The sequence below is a fragment of the Anoplophora glabripennis genome, unplaced genomic scaffold (assembly GCF_000390285.2).
Source record: "Anoplophora glabripennis isolate ALB-LARVAE unplaced genomic scaffold, Agla_2.0 scaffold270, whole genome shotgun sequence".
Lineage (NCBI taxonomy): Eukaryota > Metazoa > Arthropoda > Insecta > Coleoptera > Cerambycidae > Anoplophora > Anoplophora glabripennis.
In genome coordinates this window covers 642094-667938 of record NW_019416411.1, presented here as the reverse complement: position 1 = coordinate 667938, position 25845 = coordinate 642094, and the positions used below count along the sequence as shown (strand labels likewise).

The window sequence follows — 25845 nt, the reverse complement described above, 5'->3', positions numbered from 1 at the left end:
ATTATAGTTTTACTCAAGGACCTCTATAAATATTTCAATTGGGTTTCAATGTTTGTGGATACATAAATAAAACAAAAAACTTGGAATTAAATAATAATTATAATTACTGTTGCAACAGTTGTATCACTGCAATAAGAGGAAAAATTTCATGAATGAAAGTCACACTATACATTAATTAAAACACATTATGTCTCATTACAAATATATATAATCGTTTTCTTTTTTAATTATAAATGAAAATTTGATGCATTATTAGTGTTTAGTATTTTCAAAAATGATGAACAATTACAACTGGTATTTTTCTCATGAATTTCGTACCTTTAAAATTTCTTTACTTCTACCAGTTTAAGTAAAAAGTTAAGAAATTATCCTCTTACATTACAATTCTTCTTAATGAATATATGTACAAGATATAAAATATTCCACTGACACAGATAATTATGACCAAAAATAAGAAAAAGTTCATATGAATATAGATCTTTTTTAAGATATACGGTCACAAAGTTTTATTATTTATTTTTAGTTACTTTTATCAATTTTAGTTTGTTTCCCAGTCACCAACTTGAAACAATGTTAAGTTTTACGTGTAAGACATTTTGACTGAATATAATGCAAGAAAATTCAACATGAAAAAAATTTTGAGGGATTAGAAGGATCATGCTTAAAAAAGGTCCTTCTTGTATTATTTTGAACAGGAATTTTGTAAATTATTCCGATCAAAATATTGAATTTAATTATGGACAAAAATAGTTTACCAAATTGTAACACTTAAAGGGGTGACCGCTTGATTTGAAAACTTTTTATTGTCCACAACTGTACATAAAATTATAGATTACCTTAAAAATAATATAATTATCACACTTTACCTTAAAAATTAAGCATTTGTGGACCTCTTTTTCTTATTTTTAGTGGACTGTAGAATTTTGTTGGTGGAATATTGGAACACCTTGCATTTCTCAAATGTTTTTTTAAATGTTTATTATAATTTTAATACTAAATTTTTCACCTTTGTTATTTTATTCTTTCTATTTTTCTCAATGGATTTCATAATTAAAACATAAAGGAATTAAATTTTTCAGATCAACATAAAATACAAATCTTAAATTGACAACTTGTAACAGGCCAAAATGAAATATACAGATAAATACCAGTTACAATAGAAATATAATTCATTAATATTGGCATTTATTCGTTCCACAATATATACAATGTTCAATAAAACATTCGCTAAAACTGAAAATTCCTACTATTTACATTATGTATAAAAGATAGATTATCACAAAAATGATAACAAACACACCCCTTCTTTCTCCATTTTTTTTAATTATGTAAGTACCAGCAATCCTGAAAATAAAAGTAAAATGGTTAAATACAGGGTGTTAGAAGTTTGACTGCCTTAATTTTAACAGACGACAGAATACATTAAAATAAACAAAAAAAACCTTATACAAGGGTCCTAAACTCAACCATTTCCGAGAAAAAAATTATCAAAATCTCCAACTGCGTGCATAGAATACCATAAAATACAATGTTTATCACTTTCTCGAACTTATTTATGTTCAATTCTAAAAAATAACTAGCGTAATAAATTTAAAATTCAATAAAATTCATATCGAGCAATGTGACAACGGCGCGGCGGATAACACGAGGTACTAAGCTGTCAAGCAATACACAATTCAGTTGGTATCTGGAATTGGACCGTGTCTGAATGATTTTTGCGTACCACTATTTCCTTATCTTGAAGTAGTTTCCTGCGAGTGCGCGAAAATTGGATTCGAAGGTGTCGTGAGTGCATCGAAAATGGTGGAACATTCTGAACATATGTTGTAGTTTGTTTTGTATTTGTGTGTTTAAACATTACTGAATTTTGCTTTTTGGTAAGTACCTAAATTATTTTTAATACGTATGATTATTTGGACGACGTGAATCTTTCACTTCTGTTTTAAGAGATTCATAATTACGAAAATTCGAGATAAAATTTAAGCACAACACTATCTTCGTACTACAAAATAGATACATTTTATTTTATTTATTTAAAAACTGGAAAACAATTGTCTTGAAATTTACTAAATGTTTCACAATAATAATTGTTTACATTTGTTCCATAGGACAAGTCTGTCTCGTGTAGACGTGGTATGCACCAGCTGTGTAGCGTTAAGTTAAGCGCTGTTGTCACGTTGTGTATGTAACAGATTAAAATTTTAGAAGTCTATTAGATAGATCAAATACATATTTTTTTCAATAGTTTTTTGTCTATTTTCAATGTAGAAAAATGTAAAAAATATTTTTGTGATGTCACAACTATTAATATACAAATAGCCAATTGCATAATTATATTCCCTGACATGCTTGTACTTGTATTTTTAAAATAATTTCTTTTTAATTTTACTCACCTAGTTAGTAAGACCTCATTGCATAGGAGCGACACTCGTCATGCTTCCACCGATATATGCCGAATTTCCAAGAGTCGAAGATAGATCCTGAAAACTGAACTGCGGGAAGTAAGGCTCCTCTTGAATGGATCCTAACGGCCTCGTATTGTCCGGAGGTGTCAATTCTACACTTTCCCCAGTAAATTCAGAATCAAAATATCGCGTGTCTATGTCGCTCGTGACTTGGGGTTTAAACGGAGGGGGAATCTAAAGAAATAATTAGTGTTGCAGTAAATAAATAAATGTACGAATGTTTTTTACTAAAATAGACCAATTTTTTTTAAATATTTCGTAATTTTGAAACAATTACATCAGATAGTATATACATCATCGGGTCTTTCATGGTTTTTCTTGTTCGTGTCATGTGTGCGCGAAGAAAATACTTAAAAAAAATTAGTAGTTATACTTTATCGATGTATCCACATAAAAAATTAGAAACGACCCTATTGTAGGCAGAAAAAAAAATGTCTCAAAATTACTAATGAAGTATCTATTAACCTTTTTCTGTTCTAAATCTCTCCAGTTGATACTGCTGAAGAATGGATGTGCCATGATCTGCTTTGCGTCTTCAGGGCCGCCACCCAATCTTTTCGTGGGATCTTTGATTAATAAACCCGCCAACAAATCTTTAGCTTCTGAGCTTAAATTTCTAGGAAATTTTACTTCTTCCATTAAAATCAACGTGAAGAGTACATCGTGATCTCTATTGTAAAAAGGTAGTCTTCCACACATCTGTACATTAAAAAAAAATAGTAAATACAATTTTTTTTATGTACACTGCATAAAAAATTAACACCATTAAAAACAGTCCCGATTTCAAAGTTGATATTCTCTCAAATGCGTAATCTGATTTTGACGCTTTTTTTAATTATTACTATTATTCCTCAATACAAGGCTAATAAGAAATTTTTATTGAAAGTTCAGTTTTCAAAATGTTCACTCATATTTTTCTCAAATGTGTACTTCAAAATTAAAAACTCAAAATCAGATTAGCCGTTTGCGAAAAAATCATCTTCAAAATTGAAGTCCACTTTTGACGACATGAATAAAGAAAGAATCTTACCATTTCATACATGACGACCCCAGTACCCCACCAATCGACAGCACGTCCGTAATCATTATCGTCCAGCACCTCAGGTGCCAGATATTCTGGGGTTCCGCAGAATGTTTTCGTAGTACGGCCGTAAGTAATATCCTCCTTACACAGACCGAAATCGGCAATTTTTATGTGCCCATCCCTGTCCAGTAACAGGTTCTCTAATTTTAGATCTCTATAAATAATTCCCTGTGAATGAAGGTAGGCAAGAGCGGATATAATTTCGGCACCATAAAACCTAGTTCTGTCTTCCGAGAAGACCCGTTCTCGAGACAGGTGAAAGAATAGTTCCCCGCCATTCACGTATTCCATCACGAAACATAGCCTGTCATTGGTTTGGAAGGAATATTTCAATGACTGGAACACAAACACAAAATTTATAACAGTGGTGGCCGATGGTCAAATTTTGTAAGAAAATATGAGATCCGAATTTTAAAATGAAAAAATTTCGAAAGGAATTTACAAAATAAAAAATCGAATTAGAGATTTTCGATCCTAAGACCTGGAAGCGGGTAGCACATACATTTGTAAATATTTTCAGATATTTTCAAGCATTTTTATCATTTCAAAATAAAAATTAGTTTTTTTCAAATAGTTTTTGTTTGTTTAGGAGAAAAATTGATTATTTTAATATATGAAAATTTAAAAATTAATTACGTTACAAAAAATATGTACAATTTTTAACTAATTTAATAACTGTAAAGCTCCGTAAAACGACACCTTTAAATTCTTTAAATTAAAATAAATTTACCGTTAAGAATGGATGATGAGTACTTCTTAAAACGCGGTTTTCTGTTTGTGTGTGAGCAACTTCATCTTTCTGGATGATAACTTCCTTTTTCAGAATCTTTATTGCAAACAATCTGCCTGTAGCTTTTTCTCTACACAGAATCACTTTTCCGAAGGTTCCTTTACCCAACACTTTGATAAATTCAAAACTTTCCAAAGTCACTTTTCTTTTACCAGTGGACTTAGATATAGACGTCCCCTGTAATGAGAATTTTTCACATAAATCTTCCATCGTTCCTGTTTCTTGATTCGCGGGATTCATTTCCACATCTTCACACTCACTCAATTTCTCTGATACCATTTTAATAGCTGCCACCCACTCTTCTCTAGAATAAAAAGGAAAGAGGTAAAGTCACCGATAAAATAAAATTATCCGACTGTCATTATTTCTGCTAAGAAATTAATATACAAATACATAATCTGGAATAAAAAAAGATATACTATTGAAATGAAGTTAAATTTAAGCATTTTTAAAGTAATTTAAATATTTTAGTATTCTATTGACTTCAAACTGATACCTACTGATTTAGTACAGTACGATCCAGACTATGATATAAGAACACTTTTGTCTTTCTTAATATCACCTTTTGGACTAAGGTAAGTTTGGCTAAATTAGAAATTCACTAAATTTTCATTGCTTACAAACCTGTATTTTTATATTTGCTTTTGTCATTTTTTAACTAATGATATTGTTGTGGAAAACAACTACTCCATGAGTTATACACCCCTGACTAGCATCGAATTACACCCACAATATCTAATAAACAGTTAAAATTGGTCCTACATATAGATGTCAAGTTAAAATACATATAGTGTGCATATAAATACACTATTTTAAATGTGTTTAAAAATTTTAAGCGGTTAATCATTCTGAAACATACTTTATATCAAAAAAACAAAATTATAACAAAAAAAATTCCATCAGCAGATTTAACTGCTATAAAAGTAAAAAAAAACTTACCTTTCTTGTTCTAGTTCAACATGAAACATTCTTTCGATAACAGTGGTCCACTGGAGGCCTCTTATAATGAAAGTATAAGGCTTAGGTCTGTCTGTGGACATAATTTGGCAGGCTTTAACGGTAAAATTGTTTAAAGGCTCCACATTTGAATAATCATCGGGTTTGTTTTTAAATCCTATTAGGGCACCATTATCGAGTAGTACAAAATATCTAAAAATTGAATGTTGTTACGTGGTAAAAAAAATGTTAAAGCAAAGACTTACCTAGGTCTCCAATTTTTTATGTGTTCTCCTCTTTTGTAGAGCCATCCTTCTTTTACTATATGATTTTTATTGATCATAAGAGGCGTAATGGGACCAACATTTGTTTCATTCATATTTTGGCCTAAATACATATTTTCAAAGTATATAAAATTTACCACATTATAATAAGAATTTAGCAGTTGATACAAATTTACATTTAAAATTTTCAGACTAATCAATGCTTATTTAAATTTCCTTTTGTTTTAAAAATGATACATAATTTAAAATTTTCAACATCAGATAGTAACCGCAATTTCCTTTAACTCGTAGCTAATTAAATTTCATTGTAGATAAGCTTACCTGATTTAAATCACTGCTTATTTAATACAAAAAGCACCACCCCATTGAAACAATCTGAGAACAATATTTATTTTAATATTTTAGTTATCAAAGCATCATGTTATTTTTCTTTCACTGATGTTATAGCATAACCTAACTTTTATGCCAAATTAGTGTTATTTAAATTGGATTAGTTATTTTACTTTTAACATATTACTGTCTTACATACAGTAAGTATTATATTTTCAATTTAACAAAAATATTGTGATTTATGAGTGCATCAATTAGAACAATCTTACTATTTTATAAGCTCGATTCTCCCAAATGGTCAAACTGATGGTGTTAATTATTGCTGATCCTATTGCTTTAAGTAAAATCTATTACAAAACTATACTTCCTTAATATATCCCACAGGTTACATTAACGAAACTTATTTGAAGTATATTGAATGGAATACTTCTATTTTGTTAATAGTCACATTCCAATGTTAATCGTTTTATTTTACTAAATCAGAAATTAATTTCAAATAAAGGCAGATATTTTAAGACATAGAGAATACAACATTTATAATCTCCAAGTCTACTACAATAGAAAATTGTTGATACACGTTTCAATTTGTATTATAAAAAGCACCGAATTAGCTACAATTGTAAAAATGATATTAACAATCTGAATTATATAAAATCATTGTTGTTAGTTCTAGCAACGTGAACTGATAAATATGTTGTAAAATAAGTAGCAAAATATAAATATTTACACACGAATAAAATGTTTATTACATATCATTGTGTGAGATATTTAAATGTTTAAATCTGATATAAAATCAAGTTATTTGAAAGTATACAGAAGTATTCAATTCATCATGAGTATTTAGAAATTTTTTTTATATAATTGTGAACTATTTGGTTTAAGAAACATTTTAGAATCTTTTAAGGTCATTGATTTCCTGTGATGTAATATTTGCTATTAAATCAAAACAATACAAATTTCAGAGTTTTTAGTTGTGTTTTTGTCTTTAAAAATGTTTTAACAACAAAAAAATAATTACACCACACTTCTCTCTTAAGAATGCGAACTATAATAAAATCATTATGTCAATCTTAGGTTAACAAAAATATTTCATAATTACTATTATTACCGTTTTAGATATTTCAAAGACAATTACATTTTCTACATACCATATTTTATGTAAATATATCTACTTACCGCCTAAATTAAAGCTGATGTATTAATCAGAATGTTATTTTTTTCTTTTCCATGAAACTAAATAGCTCTCACTTCACAAAACCTACGATTTTATATTAAAAATACGTATGTAGAAATCTACAAGGACATGTTTTAGTGCGAATATATATTGTAATTTTCAAAATAATTTGTTTCATTTATTAAATATGCTATAATTTGATATCGCAGTATTATTAAGACTTATAACAAATAAGAAACAGAACGTGAATTCTTAAAGAACAATATTTTTGCACTACGTTTTAGTTATAATGTTTATACTAAAAAAATACGTGTAGTTTAGTCAACATGCTAGGTACCGTCTGTAGTTCAGGACTTGCCTGACAGAGGGAGATGAGTATCGTATTTGTACGTAAATATTTGTAATTTATTTTTAAGCACTTTTACATAATATTTGATTTGATAATGACGAATTTTGTATTCTCATTATAATTTCTCAATTAACATTAATGATAAAACTGTTTGTATTTAATACCAGTTATTTTTCAATGTCGCCATCTCTCGCTCGTATGTGACATTTAGATTGATTGGTCGCTTCACCCACTTCTACTACAGTTTACTTTTACAGCAGTTTAAAGATTAGGCGGGTAGTTTGGTAGTTTTGATATAGGTATAATATGTTAATAATTATTATTTATTTTCTATCAGTTTGCGTTAAAAAAATCACATTGCACTGCACTGATTATGCTTGTACCTTCAGCCAGAATTTTCTTCAGGTTTCTTCAGATAGATACATAAATAAACAGATTATGTAATTGCAAATTAATATTCACTGGGTGAATGGACACATTGTAAAGTGATTCTTGCAATTGATATCAAATTGCCATGAACAACAACTTTAGTTAATAAATTATAAAAATCCTTTGATATAAGCTGGATAGGTATTCCTAATTTAAGAAAAATGAAAATTACAGTATGGTTTTAGATTTTTCTTTCGATGCATTCTCTTCTATATTTGGATAGATCTAATGTGTTCTCAACATAGTTACCTACCTCATGTAAATAGCGCCAATCTGTAACTATTATTGTGAAGGCTGACGCACTAACCCAACTAACTAATACACAGGAAAGCTCTTGCCAAGGGGACTCCTCGTTGAATTAGTAAGCTGGGTCCTCTTCTAGGACCTTCCGACAGAGGGATTTCCGTCGGGGTCACCTAATCAGAAGCAGCAGGTGAAGAATCGCGGCTGTAAAATAAGGTTAAGAAGGAACCCCTCCTACGTGAGGTTCCTGGGAGGGGTAGGAGAGGGCAAATCTGAGTTATTTAATAAAACATCCGGTGTTCCACAAGGTTCTGTGCTTGGTCCATTGCTTTTATACTCTTTTCATTAACGTTATCGCTCAAGATCTTAATGTTCACTCCTTGCTGCAGCTCCATACAGGGTGTTTCACAAATGGTGACCAAAAATAAAACCTCGTATTTTTTGGTGAATTTTAAGGGATGTCTTTCCTATAAAGTTTTTACCTAGGACGCTTCGTTAAAAAGATACAGGGCGTTAAACTTCAAAAAATATTTTTTATTTGTTTAAGTAATTTAAAAACTAGTAAGTGAAGTTATTTAAAATTGGGCGCACGTATTTATGTAAACATTGTCCAAAATCTGAAGCCTTTTTCTAAAATTTAGATGCTTTAGTGGCGGAGATTAATGGTATCGGTGGCATATTTTTCTAAATAAAATAGTACGCCAATGCTTTATGGTAACAACCATGATATTTTCGGATTCGTCTTCCAATTTTCAACAAATTACTACTGTTTATGTTTTTCAAAAATGTCTGATTTTCGAGTAAAACTTAAAAAACGAACTAAACACACCGGACCTCAACCCACTGGATTTCTTTTTGAGTGCTGTTAAACGACTGGTATACAGTGAAGAAACTCGAAAATCAGGCTTTTTTCGAAATACATAAGAGAGTAGTAATTTGTAGAAAATTGAAAGGCGAATCTGAAAATATCAAGCTTGTTATGGTAAAGCAGTAGCGTACTATTTTATTTAGAAAAATAAATATGCCACCGATACCCTGTATCTCCGCCACTGAAGCTTGTAAATTGTAGGAAAAGTCCTCAGATTTTGGACAATGTTTACATAAATACATGCGCTTAATTTCAAATTATTTCACTTACTAGTTTTTAAATTAATTAAAAAAATTAAAAATATTTTTTGAAGTTTAACACCCTGTATCTTTTAACGAAGGCTAGATAAAAACTTTATAGGAAAGACTATCCTTAAAATTGACCAAATAATACGAGTTTTCATTTTTGGTCATAATTTTTGAATCCCTCTGTACAGGGAGTCCCGAAATTAATGCAACAAAATTTGGTCACAGACGACAAATTTAGGGAGTATTTTTTTTATTTTTGCCTCTTTCGGAGTTACAGCCCCCTAAAATCCGCCCCTAAGAATAGTCTTTTTTTATTTCTTAGAACCCTGTTGTACGAGAATCACTAAATTTGGTACACAGGAGTTTTATGACATGTGGAATCTGATAGTGCTACGCTTTTTGGCGAGGAATTCTCTTAAGACAATTTTTCGTGGGCGCCCCTGTCTTTGGAGCCAAAAAAAATTGCTTGCATATTAAAATTTCTTAAAAATTATTAGTCCGCTAGAAAGCCATTGAATTTAGAAACATTTTGTCTCCTGATAGGTACTTAAAAAACGCAATGTTTTCGAGAAAAATGGCAAAATGTGATGGAATGCATATCGAGATTTGTAGACTGTCTGTAACAATAAAGTATGTAAGTCTTTGACATAATATAAATCCAAATAAATAATTTCGTTCCTCATGTGGTAGTGTGACAGAAAAATAGTAAAAAACTTACTAAACATTTTTAATACAATAATTACCGATGATGATGAAACATTAATCAGATGAAAGTCGGATCATTAATATACTTTCAAGTTTCTTATGACTTTTAAATATAATTTTTAAGTATTTTTGACTGCGTCATAGACCTCTCCAAAGTCATAGTAGTTTCCCAGGTGGTAGATTACACCCTGTGGTTATTCTCTTAACGAGGTTGAAGAAAAAAGTGACTTTTCTATAGCGATCCATCCAGTTTGAGTACTGCTGTAGCTAACATAGTGCCATTGCCACAGGTAAGTGGGTCATCGTATATATATACCAAGTTCAAGGCATCGGAAGAAGCATTAGCGGTTGTTACTTCTTCAGTACATGCTTACTTGTTGTTCTGTGTGTTTGTGTTTTTTTAGGCGGTTTTAGGTGAGTTGCTCTTAAATTTAAAGAAGTGTCCGGTACCACACTCAATCAACTTGGGATAAAAAAAAGTCAAAACATTCCAAAATTTAAAAAATTAGAAAGAAAGTTGTAAATGTGTCACTAGGTGTGAACATGTATTTAATATATTGGAAGATTATTTCTTAGGAATGTCACATTTATTTCTTTAAATCCTGTTTCAATACGAGGAAATAAGTGGCACACTTGTGGCATGAAAATTTCGGACCATTCTTCGCGAGTATGAAGATAAGAATGTCAAAATCCTTGAACTAGGTCATATGCCTCGCTAGTAGGTCAGTATAATACAAGGATATGAAGAAAATTGTAAATTATTGGAAGTTATGAGACAATGGAATGTGCTTATTGATGTTATTTGATGTTTTTGAGAGAAACAAGGACATCAATTAGTTTGTGCAAAAAGTTGTTAGAGAATTCCCCTTTAAAACTGCAATGGTTTTTTAAACATAAAATAAACATGTTAATAAAATAAATACATATAGTTTTTAAACATTTTCAACCTAAAATTTTAGTCGATATTTGGTATATTCCTAAAGACCTTTTAGTCTTGATTAATGTAATAAAATATTTAGTAAAAATCATGACATGGAAGCGTGAATTGTTGTTGATATTCACCAATATACGATATAGTAATACTCATGGTGATATTCATCAATATAGTGAGTGGGAATAAGATATTTGAAATTGTATTTGAATTCTAAAAAGAATTCTTCTTATTTGTCTAGATGCACTTAATATTGGCATATTGTTGTGATGCGTTGTTACTTTACTTCCTTCTTTTAATGACGATATAGTCAATTAATAAGGTATATCTACCATTTAAAAAGAAATATGATTTTATGACAACTAAAGTATAATTATTTCAACAAATTAAGCTAATTTGAATTTGCTTGACTTAATTTAATATTAAAGTCTTCTAAATGTCATTGATTAACGAACTTATAATTTTACTTCATTACGTCTAATCGGAAGCATGGCGCCCTACTTTGTATGCTTTCTACTGAATAACAATGCTAAAATAATTTCTAGAACATGAGTGAATCTTCGCAAAGATTAGATACACTACGTGATTTTTTACAATGACATAAATTATGTATTGTCAAAAAATGTCACCCTTATGCAATTTTTATTGTACATTGTGCACAAGAATTTAAAATTAATGTTTCGCAAACAATTACTATTTTAAAGAAAAGTAGATTCACGGATGTGTTGTCTTTAGTGATAGAGATCTCTCTTCGTCGAAAACTGTTTTTCTGTTATAAATGCCTATAGGTAAATGGTTTAAAATATTCTCATATAATTTATAAAAGAAATATTTAACTTTACGATTTTATAATTCTGAAAATTTGTTTATAAATATCTTTAGTAATCACTAATGAAGTCAATTTAACATATCAAGTTGCTAAACACTGAAAGTTAGTGGCTCTCAATAGGTAGGTTACATATTTATTTGTAAACTAATATTTCTGGAAACTGCCTTTCTTTTTTTAGTGTGGCAAATTATTAACTTCATAATAACTGAAGCTTCTCTGTTAACATAATCATTTTTATCATTTATATAAAGGCAGGTCAAGATTTCAATTACCTATTTGGTATTTCAATTTTTATTTAATAGGAAACTTACTGAAATACATACTATTTTAATCAATATTATTTCATTTAGGTATATGCATGTATTTTATCACTAGGTATCTATCTTTTTAATAATGGCAAACAAAATATTTTTTATTGAACTATTTTTCCATAATTACTTCAGCAATTTAGATATGTGAAGAAAATTATACCTAAATTTTTAGTAGGATATGAATTAATAATTTCCTTTTCGGTGATTCTAATCTTATCGTAATTAATAACCACTTCCGTTAGTGAACGTAGCTACATAAATTTCATTCAATAATTAGAAAGATAAGTGCATAAAAGAAATAAATAAAAAGTTTTTTATAAGATCTTAAAACGAACAGTAGATTATTTTCTTTTCAAATAAAAATCTTTTCGTTTGTTTAACATTATAGTCAATTCGGTGTTTTAAAAATAAACCTTGAGGATATTCTAGACTTGAGCAATTCATATTATTTGATAGTTTGTGCCCTCTTTGTAATTGTTCTGTAATTACTGATAACTAATTTAACATTATTTGTATTGTAATTACATACTTATTATTTCACCAAAGAGACAAATTTTTCATATCTTGATGATGACTTTATTAAAATAGAAACGTCAACGTAGAATAAAGGAAAATCTTCTATTAATTTTTAATACGAATTTAAGTCAGTTTAAATTAATGCTTTATTAAAACTCTTTTGGAACTATGTGATCTTCATCGGAATATCCTTTTATAAAATAAAATGTCGCATTCTCATTTTAGGGTTACTGACTCCTTTACATCCATAAATAATGCATACAAAATGGAAACTATGACAATTTATTTACATCTAGAGATGTTTTTAATATGAGTCACATTTTCATTGAAAAAAAAAACGTACTGTCAGAATGAAATCTGGGATTTCTAAGTGAAAGTGAACATGTCCTGGTCATCCAACTGATGGTACTTATAAGTTTAAAGTACTTGTCCATTTGAATAAAACAAAACATTACAGAAATCGAAGTTCTACATTTTACATGAGTTTAATGCAAAAATACTGCGTATTGTAAAAAAGAGCGAAATATATCTGTATATGTAGTGTATATTTTCTGGGAAGTCTGATATTTTATTAAAAAGACATCGAAGGTGCTTGCTAAACAAATTGTACATATAGCTCTCTTATTAAAATGTCAACAATATTTTTCTACATTTTTAATGTTGAATTCTCCTATTTTTAAAAAATAACTACGAAATCTATTAAAATTTTCTACAGTAGGTATGTCTATGCATAAAAAATTGTTTTGGAATTAATTTTTATTATTTAAATGTTCAGTTATAGTCAGTTCTTTAAATTATGATTTTATGATTTTATATTTTTTTAGTTACTAATTATGATCAATGTATTTGTTGCCTGCAATTGTATAAGTATCTAGATAATGCTGTCATGTTATATTTTTTCATTTTAATTCTTAGCCTACTGTATCTGTTTAGATAATTGAAATATGAACTTTAATGTATATACCTACCACAATTATAAAAATAATTTATTCACTAGAAATTACAATTATTTTAACTCCGCGGAACTAATTAAAACTGTTCTATACATAAGTGTGGGATAAAGAGATTTTTCCACTATAATCTTCGCTCATTATCCATAACATTTTGAATCACAATGCTTTCATATATAAAATCACGTTATTCAGTGAACGACCTGTTATACCAGAAGTATTCTATTTAATTAATCTCCGTTAAATGCATCCTTAGTTAATATTTCAGCTTAACATTTTGTTATAAGTGGGTAATTAGTCCATTATTTAAATTATTACAGTTACACTTTTAACAGTTTGAGTATGAGTGTATACAATCGGCAGATTTATAATAACAATAGTATACGTATCTATAGTCATTTCGATTTCATTTTTTATTAAAATAAAATCGGCGTTTTAAAAATCACAAAAATTTAAGTAACATGACATAATTTTTTAGGAAAATGAAACCGGCATGTCGTCAATATAATTTGAGCTGACATAATTTAACTTGATTATGTAATTGGCCACTATTCTTAATCACATTAGACCTTTTGTCAGTTCATTAAATTTCAATAGACTAGATAGAATTTACGAGCTAAAGGATCCCGCACAAACCTTATGGAAATGGATCCTCGGTGGATCTCTCTCAAATTTTGGGAATGAACGCTTCAGAGCATCCTGATCACAAAACCCGGAAACCGCTCCCAACCTCCCAAAATCATCCCCAAACGTCAGGGGCTTATTATACCACACCACCAAAAAAAGTATCAGACCAACACATGCAATATATGGTTTCCGGTGTATTATTGAGCGCTGGGCACGAATACGTCATCATTTTTGCTCTTGCAGAAAACTGAAGAAAGAATATTGTGGCCTGTGATTCACATGCGATATCCTGGTTTCTGGTCTATTTTTGCAAATGTGCTTTAGTTGCCTTAAGTCTTCAACTAATGAAGAAGCTTCAAAAACTGAAAAAAGGACATTGTCTTATGTAATTCACATGCGATATGTACACGCCACTGAAGAACCACGGTATTCTTTCTTCAGTTTACTGAAGCTTCTTCATCGATTAGTTGAAGGCTTAAGGTAATTGACCTCAGAATCGTGCTCAGCGTGCAAAAATACACCGGAAACCACATATCGCAAGTAAATCACAGGCCACAATGTTCTATCTTCAATTTTCTGAAGCGTCTTCAGCGATTTGCTGAAGTCTGATACGTGCTAGAGCAAAAATGATGAGAAAGATGATGACGTATTCGTATCCAGCGCTCAAAATTACACCGAAAACCATATACTGCATGTGTGGGTCTACCCACCATATAGCCATATACTTTCTTTTGGTGTGGTATAATGAGCCCTGACTTTTGGGGGTGATTTTGGGGGGTTGGGAGCGGTTTCCGGGATTTGTGATCAAGATCCACCGGGGATCCATTTCCATAAGGTTTGTGCGAGGTCCTTTATTTATATATATTTTTTATTAAGTTGCATCCAACTGGTATCTAAAACGTATCCATTCCATCTTCTAGTTAAATACAGTTAGGTAACTTCAACAAGTATTACAAACAATTACTGGTGTTCTTCTGCAAAGCGTAGGAATTTAATCTATCTAGCATTATTTGTTGTCAACACCATGTTACAGTAACAATGGAGTAGCACCAGCTGTTTCTTGCAATTTAGAATAAATTGTTGAATTTAGTACACAAGGAGTATTTTGTGACCAATATTTTCAACAACCTACTGACTGAAAACATTTACAAATATTAACTAAAACAGTAATAAACGCCTAGCTATAATTATTTACTTCATTCGAAAGGTAAGCAAATATTTGTGGTTAGAAATGTCTTACCCATTCACTTTAATAAGCAATGCAAAGAACAGTCAATTTACTCTAAAAATGAACAGGTATTCAGGATCATAAACGGAACAAAACGGTAAAGTGTCGCACCGCAGTAAAAATACCGGCTTGTCGTGCTTAATTTGAAATAATCTGGGTCACCTAATTCGCTGCGATAATTTTCAAGTAAACAAATCTCGGAATGGTCTCCGCGGCGCAATGTTTATTAATCGATTGGCGAACGGTAAATTAATAACAGTTCATCACCAACATTTTATACAGAATGCTGCTGCGGGTTGGATTAACGGGACAGAATAAAGTGTGACAAGGTCTAAGACTGTTGCCCCACAAATTCACTTCCAGTGCGAACTGGCCAGATTTATTGGCACCTTTAGCCAACTCACACCACTGCATTCTAAAAAAAATATGATCGTTCAATGATCTAACTTAGTTTTTTTATATATTTCTCCAATAAACTTAACAATATGAATGCGATTTTAAGATAAAATCATTTGCTTGTAATTTCTGATTAAGTATTAGTATACCTACGTCTTTTTAAGTACTTTATCACTTTATAATTTGCAGCCATTCATTTGTTTTAAATGTTCATTACCATTGTAATTTGTCTTTAGTCTTTTTTTCATGGTCTATCATATCGTCTATGATTTTCGTCTGTTCTAATCTTCATACTTCTACAGTATTCCTCTTTCATCCTTTTGTCTTCTATTTGTCTTCCATTGTGGCAAATTTAGTAAAAGTTATACCGATGAGAATTGTAACATTTTGGCAATTGAAACAACGTACTCATGTGCCATCAGCTGAATGGCATTCTATGCTATCCTACCTCAACATATATTTCTTAAGTACTTCTAGAAGTGAAAAAATCATTTTAAATGAAAATGGGACAATGAACTCATAAACAAATATCAATATACTTACAAAGCTAACACCGTTTGAATGGGACTATGTCAGAACTATAAAATTCGAGTTTTTCTAGTTGTTAAATTTAATAGACACGTTATTATTCTTCGCAAAAGTCATTACAAATTCTAAAAATGGACACGTAATCCTTTATGACATGAATTTCAAGATTATAATCAGTTCAACATCGTCCACCGTGCTTCCTTGTGTATTCTGTGTGCGTATTTTACAGAATTTTAAGCAATTTTAGTATTTTAGTAATATGCAGGCAGTGGGAGCTGGTGCGGGGGAAGCCCTAGAAATTTTCATAGTACAAAAATTCATTTAAGATTTAGTTTACAATGTTGTCTACATAATTAGAAAGGAAATGTTAAATTTGTATTGCGCAGTCAATTTAACTCGATTTGCAAAATTCGTTTCCAAAACTCTGAATACATAGGCTCCTCGAAACTCGCCTGCACGTCTGTAAACTGTTTACAATGGTGGTCATGGTTACCGTCGTGCACCATAAACAAATAATAGCTGTTCAAAATAGAGGCTTTCAGAGTTTCGGAAATAAACAGGGAATTCTATAATTATATTGTCTTATAAATTTACAAATAAAAACGTATTCTGGGACACCTGTAATAGTAGGATATAATTCTAGGTCTAACCTTCTATTATTAAAAATTACTTCCAAACTAAAATATTTTTTTTATTTTCAGAATGTACAGACAAACAGTAGGATGGGCGCTCTTCGCCCTTTTGTTAAGCAGTAGCGTACTGGACACCCTCTCGTACCCGAATCAACAATTCTCGCCGCAAGAGGGAGGCTTCTACCCCGTACACAACCCACAACTTCAACCTCAGAGGGAAGAACGAAAATTCGCGGAAAAACCGAACGCCTTGAAGAAAGTGGCACTTGACGACTTGGATGATATACAAACGAACCAGTTAACTGAGAGCACTGGCGGGGGGTTCTCTTGGTCGAATCTTTTAGGTATTTTAAAGGGATTTTCCATTTAAAAGTATCCAATGAAATTTCCAATCAAATTATTTTGTCAAAGATAAGCTCTGACATCGTAAACTCAAATCGTCACTTAAAATTTCTATTACAGTATCCAATCTTACAACGTTTTTGTGTAGGGATGGTGATGCAAATGATTTTCAACCCGGGTGGCATCAACCAAGGCCCAAACAAGTCCGAAGGCCTCGATGACGGCCCAATCGCAACATCCCCTTGGGCAAACCTCATCTCCGTAGGACTCAAAATCCTCACGGCCATCCTAGGAGGTGGAGCGGCTAACAACGATGGCATTGACAAAGTCGACAACGGTGGATCCCCCATGCAGGTACATTTAAAAAAATCACTAAAAATAATTTACCTAAATTGATTGTCTACAACACGTTACTCTTTTACATTTCTGTAATATAATGCCACAGCTTCTGCTTTTAGTATTGACATTTACATAATTTCCTGTACATAACAATAAAACACCTGTAGTAGTTGCTTACATTGCACAGGGTATACTGGCAGCTGTACTGGGAGCAGTTGTGGGAGGAAGAAATCCTGAACAAGTAAACATGTTGGCTAAACAGGCTGGTGAGGTATGTAGCAGATATCGATAAATATTTGTGTCAAGGAAGTGTAAATAACCCTAATTTAGGCTTATTTAGTACTAACGCTGATAATACGAGAATTTACTAAAATAAAAATAACCTTAGATTTTTTTTCTATTATTAGGTATTGTCAATAATGAACATCTTGAGTATACAGATATCTAGATATTGCGGGTGTAATACAATGCTGATCGGGGCTCTAGTCAGCAGAGTAGTTACTCCCAAAAATATCATTAGCTATTAATAGCTAGTTTTTAGAGTTACTATTTAGCATACACAGATGCTAGTGTCAAAAGTAGTTTCTGTATAAAAAAATGGAAATCTTTAGAGAAACTTACTCATGTTCTTTTTATTTTCCACTTTTAATGTCAATTAAAAGAAAGTTTTGCCCGTAATGGAGATATCAACTAGGTCAATTGATAGATATGCTGTAGCTCTGTACTATGTATTTGCATGTGTTTCGAAGAGTTTCATTGCTGTATTCAAACTTTTTACTTTACCTTCATAAGTACCTACCAAGTACCTACCTATCAGATAAAAACTAAATTTTTGTAAAGTAATTAATCTACAAAATTTACTACAATTTTCCTATCACAATTAAAATGTCATCAAACTTCGCATATGTTTGACATGAAAAAAAAGCGGAAATAAACAGTTATTTAGAAATGTACAAGTCCCTGAGAAAGGCCAAATAAGGTTATCTTTTTATGCAAGCATTAAAGTCTCCCACAATTTTATAAAGAAACTTCGCCAGCCTTCTCACTGTACCTATTATAATTTTGTATTTTAATAATATATTGTTGTATTCACTTTAATTAATATCTAATTAATACCGGAATTGTTTAGTTTTATATATACTTATTTAAGTGTGCTGATATTTTTTTAACCTTTGTTTTTATTTGGTATCTCCGAGAACATCTTATTCGTTAAACCTACATAGATATTACTCTAGCAACATAAATTAAATGAATAATGAACCTGCACTAAATATTTTGAAACAATTGTATATGGTATAGTCTTTCCGAAGTCAATTGAACATGTATAAAAACGCCTAGCAATAAAATTCAATGAGTTTCATAGTCGTCTCTGAAAAAAGTTTTCTGCTAAAGGTAAAAAATTATAATAATTTGTATACAGGGTGATTTACAAATTCACCAAAGGATACGAGGTTTCATTTTTGGTCACCATTTGTGAATCACTCTGCATACTGTGTAGAAAATTTCTATTATATGTACATTTGGTTTTAATTCTTTATGTCCTCAAACAATTTTGTTATATTGATGGTACGTTTCGTTTTGTTCCAGTTTAAAACGTTTCCAAAATACAATGTTGCAATAATATTAGTAAACAAAATATCCCTCTTATTTCTCTCTTTCGCAATTGTAATATGAACGATTCCACATTGCTACACTGCACTGCTAGGCCATTTGTTGACAACTGAATTTATAGCCAGGTTGCCGAATGCGGCTGTGTTTGTGTCACGTTTGCCTGCGCGTTCATTCATCATCTGGTCGACCACACTTGTATATGGGTACCTATGGCTAAATAAATATGGGAACAAGTTTTTCAAATATTTCAATGCCGAGTTGCTGCCAACCTCTTGGTTCTTCAATTGAGATCGGAAAGACTATACAAATGAAGTGCTATAAATTTTCATCTTTAGTATCTTATTTTCTTTTCCATTTCGAATATTTGTAATTATTTATTTTAGTAGTAGTACCTAGTTAAAGTATTACTGATCTATAATTATTCAACGCTATTCCTCTAAAGATTGATATTATTATTTGTTGATCCATGGCTCCATTTGTGTTGCACGTATTAGGATCTTAGAAACCAAAAATGATAGAAAAAGAGCTCTAGGTTTTTGATCTTCGAGATATTCCGAAATAAATATTGTTGCATTTTTGAACATCTACTGTATGTTTCTTATTTTTAATAATTTTTGAAATCTGTACAAACATTTTTCTAGCATTTTTCGCAAAAAAATTCATTGTGTATTTATTTTATCAAACTTCGCTTTCGATACCTTATTGTTTTACAGTTTTGAGAAAAAAAAGTACTAGACTGTTAACAAGACCAGTATCGCAGTGGCCGAAAGAAAGTTTTAGTAACTTATATTCTAACGAACAAATGCTTCGCAGTAGTGCTAGCAAAAACCGGAAAAAAGTGAAACCGGTTAACCAGGTTTCGTAAAAACCGATTTCAGATAAAACCGGTTAGTCGAATAGTTGCTAAAACCGGATATTCTAAAACCGATTATTCGAATAACCAGTTATTCGAATAATGGCCAAAACCGGATATCTGAAAATCAGTGCTTTGTAAAACTGACGAGATATACGATGTTATTCACATATTCACATATTTTAAATTTTAAAGTTAAATCTAATGCTAAAAGTTAAGATGTTAAAACAGTTAAAACAGTTGCACTTGTTACTGTGATTCTTCAATTTATTATTTATATAAATGGATTTGGTCGTTTGGTGTATGTGGGTGTGGGTGTTTTTTTATCAGTCTGTGTCTGAGTCCCAGCATAAAATATAAAAATGGTTCTATGTAGTTATTGGCTATAAAGAAAGAATCCGATTATTCGGATGTTTGAATAGATTATCAAATAATCGGTTATTTGAATAATTGGTTATTTGAATAATCGGATATTTGAAGAATCGAATAACCAGTTTTCGGGGTTCATAAAAATCCGAATTATCCGAAACCGGTTAACCGACTATCCAAAAAACCGATTTCAGTTGCCAGCACTACTTCGCAGTGTACAGCACAATATCTAGCAAGAAGATCCGTATAATTGTTGACATTGTTCGAAGTTTTAGGAGATGTTAGTCCTTCTGACCAATGATATCGGGCAGACAGCTAAGATCATTCGTCAGCAGAACCACCAGACATATACCGGTCACAAAGTATCGTTAATTATTTTATTTGTTAATGTATATCTAATTTAATGTTAATCTAATAAAAATTATTTCATTGAATATTAAGTACCTATCTAATTGAGATAATTCTTCTATTTAAAAAAAATTCAGGTGTTTGAAGGTTTGTTAAGAATATTATAATATTTATTGTTTTTTCGGCATTCTGCGTAAAATTAAGATAGCTTCCACGAGAAAAACAGCTGCTGATGGTTTTTCATAATCGAAATATAATCGAAATTCTTCGCAAAAAAGCTAACCATACTTATCGTTTCTACAGGTATCAAAATTCGTTAAATCGAAAATGCAACTTTTGCTTTTTTTCAAAATATCTCTGAAATTCAAAAAGTGCTTCCTTGCTCATATCTCTGGGTTCTCTGTACATGAATACCAACATGATATAACATTATCAAATACTTACATTATTTCTTATATAGTTCATCAGCATCATAGTAAATCTTCTCGACGCTCTGAAGACTTCATTCTCCCACCGATCCCTTGCTGCTCGTAACATAGGAAAGAAGGACACCGTAAGCGACGCAACTGTTGCCGGCATCGCCATGGCCAAAGGTTACATGAGGTCTCTCAGTACAGATAACAGCAAATGTATGCAGAAGTTCATGTGTCAAGCCAACAACGAATGTACAACTGACATCGGCCAAACCTCGCTCTACTGTCATCTTGGAAGGTATAGACATTCATTAACCGAATTTTTAAATTTCTTTATGATCATATAGTATTTAAAAAGTATTTATAGAAAAAAAAATTATATACATTTTTGTATGGAAGAATACCCAGTTTATCTAGTCAAAAATTGTTTCCACAAATTTGCGTTACTAAAACACTCATTGCTCGAAATAGTCTAAATCTACGAGGCATGTCCACAAAGTAAGAGTACTGAGACTCTGGTGCCCTGTTGTTTTTGTTTTCGACAAGGACAAGATGTTGGGAGCTGTTGCTGTAGTGGCGTGTTGAACCTCTATTCCGAATCCCGTCAGTTGTTAGATAAGGGGTGTAATCGAGTAAATACATACTGCCGTTTCGATTTTTAAAAAATCACTTTGTGGATATGCTTCGTAATTTAGGAATCGTTACTTTAATATCTTTTTAATTTATAGCTACGCAGCTAGCTTTATCCTTGAAAGAACAACCTCATCGTCCTTCGATGTCCTGTACGAGGCGGGAAGACGTGGAAGGTCCGGTGACAACTGCCAACAGGCGTACTTGGAATGTAACGAGGTTTAAGAAGACATGAAATTAATATTAGGTTGTTTACAAATCGAATTTATTTCTACATTCCATTTTTTCAAATCCATCATTGGCATTACCGAAATAACTAAAATTAAATAAACGTATACGCAGGTGATCCTGTAGAACTAAAACTATAGAAATTGTTCAAGAAATAATGGAATTAGAAACATATTTCGCGATTTATTCTGATTTCATATACATGTGGCTACTCTATCATGCATCAGTATTGTCAACAAATTTAACGGCTACAATAGACGATTAAGTATTTATATTTTGCACACATGTATATGAGAAAGGATATTTTATTTATAGTATTTATTTTCAAATATTACTTGTAATTAGATAGTTCAAACGACTTTACAAGAATTCAATCGACTGGTCAAAATAACTATAAAGGAAGCGGTTTTCAACACTTTAGTTAATAAACAATTTATTTTGGGTGAGAGAATTCGAATGAATGGATTTTATGCATGCGGTGCGATGATCTGATTTTATGTGTTGTATGAAAGTTATTATTAAGTTGCCTATTTAAATATTTATTTTTAAATCGATACATATATTTTACATATATATGATATTTTCGTTATATATGTTATAAATATATTATTTATTTATTTATAAAACTTTCGTTATTTATAATAAAAGTTTATTGTGAAACCAAGTTTGTATCAATTTAGTTCGCATTGACGCCTGGAAAATGGTGAGCAGCTTTTCAGATGAGTTTTAGGAAAAATTAATTTTATTTCGAAAAGCTACTTGTAATTCAAAAAATGTTAATTAAAATTCATAATCAGGTTAATTTAACCTGACTATTTTCTGAAAAACTTTTGATCGATCCTGAAATACATTTGATAAGACCCGTGCCCCAAAAATAAGTACCAACATTTTAATCACGTATTTATCTTGTCAAAAACAAGCAACTTTTATCTAATATATTATTTGTTAATTCTAATGGTTTTTAAGTTAGTACCTAATCTTATTTAATTTTAAATTTTTGTTATCTGCGACTGAAGTATAAATTGAAACTCCCACAAAAAAAAACAAAAACAATGAGAATCAATTGGTGCTATATATACAGGCTATTTCAGTCGAAATTTTACCTGGTGATAGAACCATTGGTTTTATAAGCTACGCTATCAGATACATCACAGTCCTTACTTTGACGGCCTAACCTGTCTTAAAATGTTGGCAATGTCAACAATTAGATACTCTTGTCCAATCGGGATACAGAGTATCCCATTTATTTAAATATCATGGTAGTCCAGTAATCACGTGAATTTACCTGTTAACGGATTGTATTAACATATCGGAATACCGGAGCCGGAATTGTATAAGTAGTGACATCTATTACAGAAAAGGCAAACGACGAAAACAAAGATGACCACCGGTCGCTGAATTACAAGTGGAAGCGGATCTTATTTGTGGAAGGGCGAAACGGGCGGCGACTATGAGACGCCTTCATTATAGCCATCCTTCTCTATCGCACGGATTTCTATGACTTACTTTATCGCTCTCACGTAACGGCTGATGTACCATGGGGACTTTCCGAACCTGTATATCTTATTTCTAGTTGATTTTACAACAAAAATGATTCTGTAATAAATTAAGCGACACAATTTTCTCTACAAAATGGGTTTCTTATCATTTCTTTCATAAAACTAACCGTTTTCACGTACGAGAATTCCAAAGTTTACCAAGTACGTAACTTGTAAAACAATACATATTTAATGTGTTAAACCTACCGCTGGGATGCAACAGTTGGCCATTGACTTAATATGTTGTAAGAAAACCCTAATCTTCAGGAAATTATAAAAGTATTTAAAGAAAAAAATGCTGACAAATACAGTGTAGCTAAAGCTGAAGAATACCTTCTTCTCAGACTTCACGGCTATAATAAAACGGAATTTACACCTGTGAACACTTATAGGCACCAATGCTTCATAAAATCCGCATACAGGAATAAATTTAACCTCACTTCATTGCCTCCTACAGAAGCAGCAGCAAGACAACATTCATTGGTATCATCAGGTACATCAATGGATTGGTAACGAAAAACATGCAGATCAATGAAGATGGAAGAAAGACAAAAATGGTCTCGTCCCTCTGACTACACTCCAAGCACCTGCTCCAGAAGTACAAATTTCTTGTAAATGTAAGAAAGGCTGTCGGGGAGCAAGTGGATGTAGGAAAGCAGGGCTCAACTGTTCTATAATTTGCTCAAAGTGTGACAATAGATGTGGTAACATGCCTCAAGCATTGGAAGATAGTGATGACAATGAAGACACTGATACGGTCTTAGAACGACTGTGTAATGAAATCGATACAGAAAGTAGAGAAAAGCTACTGCGCCAGAAGAATTGATTCCACACGATTCTGAGACTTCGTTGCCTTCAGCTAACAAAAACATCGATAAAACTGGTTCCTTAGAGGTATCAAAGCGAAAGAAGTTATTGTAATTTCACTACTGGGGAAACCATACCGCATGGTGGTGTGAAAATAGGTATTACGTTTCACTCCACATTAATTGGTGACCTTTGTTAGTCTCTTATCCAAAACTGGTCGGTTCTATGAAAAAAATGGTTAACATCTATTTTGTAGCAAATTTCCTGGTCTTTAATTTGTTACATGGTGGAGACGATGGAAGAGCATCATCACTAAGAATTCCAGAATTTCGTTGCCAGTGAATATTTTAGAAATTAGCAAAGTGCATTTAATTCCGGTTGATGTTTCTAAAAAACACAATTTTTAAATTTGTAATAAATTTTCGACATGGTTGAATAAATCGAAAATTACAAAACTATTCGTTTCACAATAAAAATGTTAATACAATATAACCATCAGAAGCTAAAAAATTCATTGGCATAGCAATTTTAAATATTTTTATCCCTCAGTTCATGCTCCAATTACCTTTTTGGACGTTTAGTAATTAACAATGTATTTGAAATTTAATTTGTAATAAAAAATTCTATAAATTTGTTTTAGTCAAACGTCTAATAGATTCCAGAACTAATTTTGGTTATGTTTAACTTTAAAAAATTACTGAAAAATGGCTTATTTTTCGAATAAAACATTAACTGAAATGCACTTATGCAATTTCCAAAATATCCTGTGGCGTCGAAATTCTAGGATTCTTAATGACAATATCTTCCAGCATCACCACTAGTTGATAGATTTGTGTAACAACTCAAAACTCAAAAATCTTTTTTTTTTTAAGGAGGAGAACTTCGCAACCTTTGTCTATATGAGCTTAGTTTGACGTAGTCAAGTTGAGACAACCTTATAAATGTCTGGACAAAGTGCGGAAGTATAACTGGTTGTATAACATTTTCTTGGGAAGATAATTTTAAAAAATAGAAAAGAGCAGCTAAAAAGTTTGCTTACATTTAAAACTACATATATCGAGTAACTTTTAAAACCCATTTGCAAATTCCACTTTTAATTACGTTTTGAAATAAATTATTGGTAATGTAGATAATGAGAGCTAAGTTTAATAAAAACATAGCATATAAAACTAACAGTTTTGGTTATTTGTAGAAAATGGTTTCACGAAATGTGTCACAGTTTGTTTATCGGTATTAACTGTACACAGTCGTCTCTGCAATTCAGTACAGGTCAAAGGCAATAAATAAGTGCAATAAATATAAAAAAAAAATTAAAATGCGATAATTTTACGGGTTGCCGTGGGTTATGTACCTCGTCGCCGCCAATTACGGACTTCCATTGCACTTTCTCAGCTTTAGTTCGGAATCTTTGACTTGCCATAGTTGTTCTCGAGCTCTGCGAACTAACTATCAGAATCTCTACACTCACCCTGATGTTAATTTCGGTTCTTGTTGTTGGATATAAAGCCGCTACG

General features: G+C 31.2%; 2 protein-coding genes across 3 annotated transcripts; one reads left to right on the top strand and one right to left on the bottom strand.

Annotated features, from left to right (window-relative positions):
* Positions 1–390: 390 nt before the first annotated feature.
* On the bottom strand, positions 391–7388 carry LOC108911248 (RAC serine/threonine-protein kinase). The gene is made up of 9 exons (XM_018716135.1): positions 7066–7388; positions 5881–5934; positions 5542–5662; positions 5279–5488; positions 4280–4643; positions 3496–3885; positions 2931–3164; positions 2394–2639; positions 391–1344 (listed from the first exon to the last, which is right to left on the bottom strand). The coding sequence occupies exons 3-8, from the start codon at positions 5652–5654 to the stop codon at positions 2409–2411; spliced, it is 1542 nt and encodes a 513-aa protein (XP_018571651.1). The 5' UTR covers positions 5655–5662; positions 5881–5934; positions 7066–7388; the 3' UTR covers positions 391–1344; positions 2394–2408.
* A 2877-nt stretch (positions 7389–10265) lies between these two features.
* On the top strand, positions 10266–22535 carry LOC108911227. 2 transcript variants are annotated; one of them, XM_018716104.1, is made up of 6 exons: positions 10266–10319; positions 16923–17197; positions 17344–17549; positions 17722–17805; positions 21176–21426; positions 21857–22535. In XM_018716104.1, exons 2-6 carry the CDS (start codon positions 16924–16926, stop codon positions 21981–21983), a joined length of 942 nt encoding a protein of 313 aa, XP_018571620.1. In that variant the 5' UTR covers positions 10266–10319; position 16923; the 3' UTR covers positions 21984–22535. The 2 variants fall into 2 exon arrangements, with proteins under 2 accessions (XP_018571620.1, XP_018571621.1); XM_018716105.1 differs by lacking the exon at positions 17722–17805.
* The last annotated feature ends 3310 nt before the right edge of the window (positions 22536–25845 follow it).